This window comes from Caenorhabditis briggsae, assembly GCF_000004555.2.
Source record: "Caenorhabditis briggsae complete genome, chrI, whole genome shotgun sequence".
Classification (NCBI taxonomy): Eukaryota; Metazoa; Nematoda; class Chromadorea; order Rhabditida; family Rhabditidae; genus Caenorhabditis; species Caenorhabditis briggsae.
Window position 1 is genome coordinate 12,002,039 of NC_013489.2, and position 6,933 is coordinate 12,008,971.

Here is a 6,933-nt window from a genome sequence, read left to right on the forward strand (position 1 = left end):
CTGAATTTCTGAACTTCTGAACTTCTGAATTTCTGAATTTCTGAATTTCTGAATTTCTGAATTTCTGAATTTCTGAATTTCTGAATTTCTGAATTTCTGAATTTCTGAATTTCTGAATTTCTGAATTTCTGAATTTCTGAATTTCTGAATTTCTGTTTTTCTGAATTTCTGAATTTCTGAATTTCTGAATTTCTGAATTTCTGAATTTCTGAATTTCTGAATTTCTGAATTTCTGAATTTCTGAATTTCTGAATTTCTGAATTTCTGAATTTCTGAATTTCTGAATTTCTGAATTTCTGAATTTCTGAATTTTTGAATTTCTGTTTTTCTGAATTTCTGAACTTCTGAACTTCTGAATTTTTGAATTTCTGTTTTTCTGAATTTCTGAATTTCTGAATTTCTGAATTTCTGAATTTCTGAATTTCTGAATTTCTGAATTTCTGAATTTCTGAATTTCTGAATTTCTGAATTTCTGAATTTCTGAATTTCTGAATTTTTGAATTTCTGTTTTTCTGAATTTCTGAACTTCTGAACTTCTGAATTTCTGAATTTGTGTTTTTTTGNNTNTCNGNNGCGATTATTTTGAATAGACAATACCACTTTCATCTTTTACCCCGCTCCTCTCTAATTTTATACCTTTTTTACAGACGCCCGTAAATCTACGAAAGGGGGCATGGGGGTTTTTTTATCAAATCACGTGACTATGTAGGATTTTTGAAAAATGATTAGCTGATTTTCATAGCCAAAGTATTTTTTACGTGACATTTCGAAAAAAAAAAGGAAATTTAGATCTGCTGTCGTTCGTCGGAAGCAATATAGAGTGGATTCAAATGTATTCCCCTCCAAAGGAAAAAGGAAAATATGAAGATTTACCTCCCGAGCTTATATTACCCCTAAAACACCCAGCCCTCAAAAGTATTTTCAGCACTTGAATAGTATTCTTCCGGTTTTTTTTTCGGTTTTTGATACCCAGTTCTCCCTGAAGTATATTATCATATAATTTTATAATTTCAATTCAGAAAAAACTCTTTAGTGCCAAGCACCGACATAAAATGGGCTAAGGCAAAAACGGGTAAAAATGTTGAAGATTCTAAACAGAAATAAGCTCAGCACTCAGCAAATTTTCGGCACGCCAGGGCACAGAGGGGCACAGAATCCGCATCCAAACGGCACCGTGCCGCGTTGAAAGTGCCCTTGGAACACCGCACCCGTGCCCCTAGCAAGCATGTGGCGTGCCGCTACCGTGCCGCTGCCGTGCCCTTTCTTGAACCACCTGCGCATATCGTCTCTATCCATAGTTTCGAAAATGTTGCGAAAATAGCTTGTCATTCATTTTCATAAATTTTTGTACTTTTCACCGTTTTATGGCATTTGGTTTTGTTTTTCTAGGCTTTCAGGTGGAAAATCATGAAATATATTTCTGTTTAGTTTTCAGACATTGGCTGTACCAGATGTCCCGTTGGAAGAGACACCGAAGGACAATAGGTGAGTTGAGAGATGTTCAAGTAATAATGATGTCGGAAATCTTTTCAGTTATAAAAGACGAGAAGGGAAGTCGTCAAACCGTGGGGGATACTGAAGAAGAAGAAGATATTTTACGACCAGCAACGATGAATATTCCAAATTAAATATATAAGTGGGCAGATGTGAAAAACTGAACTATTTTGAAATGACAGTGTTCAAAAAAATGTTCGAAAGGTTAATGTTAATCCCTATGTTTTACAGTTCCGCTGATCTTCGGTGAAAAGGTGCCAGACAACTTCCGATAGATTTTCGGGAAGACAATTCGTCCAAAGAAATGTGAGTTTTCATACAATTAGTTATGTAAATAATCTTTAAAGTTCTTTCAGAAACACCGTGCCAAGCCCAACGCCAATAAAGCTGGAGAAGAGGAGTAGGAAAGTAACTTTCATCGAAATTCGACATCTTCGACACAATCTTCTCTACAGATTTAAATGATCGTTTTTCTTTCTTTTTTTATTACTCTTTTTTTAGTATTTGTATTTGAATAAACTTTTCAATTTAAGGAAAATCTCGTGATTAATTGATCTGATTTTGAAGAAAGAATTAAAAAAAACAAGGCACACATGAGCACGGCAACGGCACGGCAGCGGCACGCAAAATGCACGCGTGCCCCAACCCCCCGGGCACGATTACCGCGTTGCAGCGGCACCGGTGCCCCAAGTAGCGGCACATGTGCCAAAAATTTGCTGAGCACGCTCAACCGGCGGAAACCTAAAAACAAAGAACCCTGAATGTGTAACAAACCCTTGATGCTACTTTGAAAATAATACATTGAAAATCAAAATTGAAATTCAAAATTTTCAATGAAGATAAGCTAGACAATAAAAGCAAAACATAGAATTCCAAAAATAAATTTTTAGAAGGATGAAAAATCCCAAAAAATACCCTGAATACCTTTGAAGAGGAACATATTCCTTTCTTCTGGTGATACTTTTGTGTCACAAGTTTTTTAAAAATCAATTTTTTCACATTTTTGGCTGAAACCTATGTTTCTATGTTCGGATGTTCGGAATGACTTTTCGAAAATTTTCGGAATGTCGAAAATTCCGATTTTAAAAATTTCGGAATGTCGGAACCTCGGAATTTTCCGTTTTTTGAAAATTTCGGATTTTCGGAATATCGAAATTTTTCGATTTTCAAAATCTCGGAATATCGGCATTTTAACATACCGTATTTTCTCTAATTGAAGCCCATGGGCTTCTATTTTTCATCCTCCATCTCACAAGGGAAGTGTTTTCAGAGAGGCGTTGAGAATTTGCTCAAAATTTCAGTACTGATAGTTTGAGATATCCGCAACACGATGACGAAAAAATCTAGGTCATAACCCCATCAGGAAGCTGAAAATCTTCGTCTGAAAATTCTGCCCGATTTGGGCGCGCACTTTCCCCCCTCTCCTATACGCCCTCCGCGCCAGAGGAAAATGTCGGTTGTGTGGTGTAGCGGTAAGAGGGTAACTCATTAGGTGAGACTCCACTGGTTCGAACCCCACTGTGGTTAACATTTTTTTTTGTTTTTTTTTCATACTTTTTTTCAATATTTCGAAGATATAGAGGTACTGAATTTATCAAAATTTTATTAAATAAATCAAAATCAATCAACAGTTGTGATGGTCAATGACAAAATGTTCGAAACAGAATAATTTTTCACAATAGAGACACTTCACAAACGATGTGCTGGAGCAACCATGCATTGTACAATCTCCAGCGACACCTCGTGGAAACAGAAGTTGTGCTGGAGTTTCGAAACTTGCTGGACGGGGCACATCGTATCCAGCTGCAACCCAAGCATATCGGGCCCACTTCTCGAGCTTCGGAGAGCACAGCTGCCGCCAGACGAGGGAGAGGAGCTGTAAACTCATTTTTTGAGCTGTTTGACAAATAGGTAGCTGACCTTCAGAGTTTCATCCCTGGTTTGAAACTTGTAGTTGCTGTTGGTCAATTGGGCATAGTTGGTGAGTGTCTTCACAACTTTCTTGAAGGATCCAAAAATGCCAACAGCACATGGTTGGATACGCCCAGTGCATCCAGCAGGAATCGTCAATAATTTCAACTTGTGGGATGAAGGGGTGACCGAATCGATGGCGGCAGTGTCTTTCCAGCTGTTCCACGAATCTACAATGAGAAGAGCATCCTTCGGCATAGACGAGTCGACATATGTATATGTAATGATTCACTGAACTGAAACTTACTCAAATCCTGTAGTCGTCTTCAAAATTTGAAAGGTGCTGTATTTGTCAAACAGCTCAAAAAATGAGTTTACAGCTCCTCTCCCTCGTCTGGCGGCAGCTGTGCTCTCCGAAGCTCGAGAAGTGGGCCCGATATGCTTGGGTGCAGCTGGATACGATGTGCCCCGTCCAGCAAGTTTCGAAACTCCAGCACAACTTCTGTTTCCACGAGGTGTCGCTGGAGATTGTACAATGCATGGTTGCTCCAGCACATCGTTTGTGAAGTGTCTCTATTGTGAAAAATTATTCTGTTTCGAACATTTTGTCATTGACCATCACAACTGTTGATTGATTTTGATTTATTTAATAAAATTTTGATAAATTCAGTACCTCTATATCTTCGAAATATTGAAAAAAAGTATGAAAAAAAAACAAAAAAAATGTTAACCACAGTGGGGTTCGAACCAGTGGAGTCTCACCTAATGAGTTACCCTCTTATCGCTACACCACACAACCGACATTTTCCTCTGGCGCGGAGGGCGTATAGGAGAGGGGGGAAAGTGCGCGCCCAAATCGGGCAGAATTTTCAGACGAAGATTTTCAGCTTCCTGGTGGGGTTATGACCTAGATTTTTTCGTCATCGTGTTGCGGATATCTCAAACTATCAGTACTGAAATTTTGAGCAAATTCTCAACGCCTCTCTGAAAACACTTCCCTTGTCAGGAAAATACCAAAAACTGAAATCTCCAGAAAATTTTATGAACAGAAAGAAACACTGCAATAACCGAATAAACGAACTGCATTGTACAAACTGCACTATCTTACAAGGGAAGTACTCGAAGTGTCCCTTCGCTTTTTGTTAGATATTGGTAGCAAAAAATGTCCCTTCCTCGGACTAGCACAAAACAGATAATATAAGGTGCCAATAGGCAGGTTGAGCGGAATGGCAAAACTGTTTGAGTTTTTTCAGAAATAGTGGATCAAGTTCATTCAAAAAAGCATAACTTTGTTCAGAGCAAAGATAAAATTATAAACTAACATATTTCTTGTAGAACAGATTACAGGCTACAAAAAACATAACTACATCTTAACTGTCACATATAACATAAAAGCTCTGAGAATGAAAGATTCAGTTGGTTTAGTTTCTTTAAGTTTAAAAAAATTGAGTTAAAAAAAAGAATTGAGTAAAAAACATTTTTTTTTCAAAAGGCCTCTGTGGGACGTGGGAGGAGGCAAGGATCGTGTTCGACGTTTTCTCACTGAAACCAAAACGAAATGCTCAGATGAAGGAGTCTGCTATTCGGGTACAGAAGTTCAAGGAAGAAAGAAAAAATTTTGGAACTTCGAAAAAGCAAAAGAAGGTGATCCTGAATATGACGATGCTCAGGTATTTGTGAACTTGGTCAAGACAGTAACCTGAGTTTCCATTATCATTATTCGTTGATTATTCTCACGTATGAAGTAATGGTTACAACTTACGAAACTCGTATCATTGGATTATTAACAGTCTGAATTGGCGGAATCATTTCTAGAATCGGCGATTGGTTATCAATGAGGTCGCTTTGAATTCGAAGACGCCGAAGATTCGGGTAAGTTCCAGCCATCTTCCATTTTTGAAGGAATACATCCAAATCATGATTGTTAAACGAAGAATTTTCTAGTTCGATCCGAACACAGGTGCAATCCAGTAATTGATCGATGATGAACCAGGAAGCGTCAGTTATATTGATCTTCCTTGGATACTTGACAAACTTGAAATGGAAATCTGGCGGAAAATTCAAAAAACAATTGAATTCTTCAGTGATATTCATCTGGCTCAACATTGGCATAAAATTGACAACATCTTGCACCTCTTCAACATTTCCAATCCTAAATCTTTCAATGTCCATGTTCCTATCGACCAAAACTTTTGCTACTTTAGAAACATTAGCAACAGTTCCAAACGTGATTTCCAGCAATTTAACAATGCAGATCCCAAGAGTGTCGAGTAGATAAAAAAACAAATCGACACCTCCTCCGTTTGGAAATTCGATATCCATGTAGTTACTGTATCTTCCAAGCGTTATTTGAAAATAGTCTTCTGGGTTATCAGTTTGATTGAAGTTGTAATTTGAACCATCTACCCATATAGTTATCACGTTCCCTCCCCAGTAGGTGATCTTCCAATTCTTTGTTTCTCTCAACGTTATCGATCTTTGAGAAAGTTGTTTGGAACACTTGGATAGTCTGTATCTTAAAATATATTTTTATTATATTAATAGTAAGTCACAAGAAATACTTACAATTCGAATGGGTCGCAGAGTCTGAAGACTTCTCGAAGAAGGTCGTTTGGGAACTTGAGGAGAGCAATGGGCATCTGAAAACCATTCAGTGTTAGAAAATTCAAAATTTGAAAGAATGTGAGAAGAAAACGAGGCTTGTAGGTTATGAAGCAGAAACAAAGGAAAAACGAGAGTGTAGTTCTCAGGCGAGATCACAGAGAAAGCGAGAAGTCGGGAGAGAAACGAATGGGGAAGGCAAACCTATTTTTCTTCCAATTTGCCAAAATTTATCTCGGTTAAACTTTTTGAGAACGTTTCACAATTTTTATCAATTCGAACATTTCCAGAAATGCCAGTTCCACTCCTCAACCTCCCCACCGATCTTGTTGAAGAAATATTCAATCTCTGCAATCCTCTCCAATTGTAAGTTCCAATTTCTAGTCATTTCATGAGAAAACTGCCTTTCAGATTCGTCCTATCCAGTTGTTCGAAGAGAACTCGAAAACTTGTCAAATCGAAAGTTGCAAACAAATGGAAAATCTCGAGTCTCACCTCGACATCGATATATCTGAAGGGTAATCGTCGGGAAGAGTATCGATTCAAAATAGATGAATATCCAAAAAATTGCTACTGTTTGACTGTGTCGATCATGGGAAGTATTCTACACTTAACATATCCCAATGAAGCCGTCGCTCAATTGTTGGAGGATTTGGTGGATGTCTTCGGATGCAGAAGAGCCCCTTTCATAAAAGCCAGCGCCTTTAATGATTTCGAAAAATTCTTGGATTTATGCCGTGTTGTAATCAAGAAGAACTTGGAAGTGAGACGGTTGGAACTGGATTGCAAGAATAAAGACATGAGTGGTTTTATAGGATTATGGAAACAGATGAAGATCTCAAAGATTCACATTTCTCATTCCTTCTGGGTCACTATAGATCAACTCTTGGAATGCACATCTGTTAAAATCGAATTGGAAGATTCCGA

At 37.8% G+C, this 6,933-nt stretch overlaps 3 protein-coding genes across 3 annotated transcripts; 2 read left to right on the plus strand and 1 right to left on the minus strand.

Annotated features, from left to right (window-relative positions):
* Nucleotides 1-1,438: 1,438 nt before the first annotated feature.
* On the plus strand, nt 1,439-1,959 carry CBG23852 (the record flags this gene model as incomplete). Its single annotated transcript, XM_002647901.1, has 2 exons — nt 1,439-1,485; nt 1,851-1,959. Coding segments are annotated over 2 exons (156 nt in total), but the record flags the coding sequence as incomplete, so codon positions are not given.
* A 2,809-nt stretch (nt 1,960-4,768) lies between these two features.
* CBG23855 lies at nt 4,769-6,044 on the minus strand (the record flags this gene model as incomplete). The annotated part of the gene is made up of 3 exons (XM_002647902.1): nt 4,769-4,802; nt 5,168-5,920; nt 5,971-6,044. 3 exons carry the CDS (start codon nt 6,042-6,044, stop codon nt 4,769-4,771), a joined length of 861 nt encoding a protein of 286 aa, XP_002647948.1.
* A 254-nt stretch (nt 6,045-6,298) lies between these two features.
* Nucleotides 6,299-6,769, plus strand: CBG23856 (the record flags this gene model as incomplete). The annotated part of the gene is made up of 2 exons (XM_002647903.2): nt 6,299-6,372; nt 6,418-6,769. Coding segments are annotated over 2 exons (426 nt in total), but the record flags the coding sequence as incomplete, so codon positions are not given.
* Between the last annotated feature and the right edge of the window lie 164 nt (nt 6,770-6,933).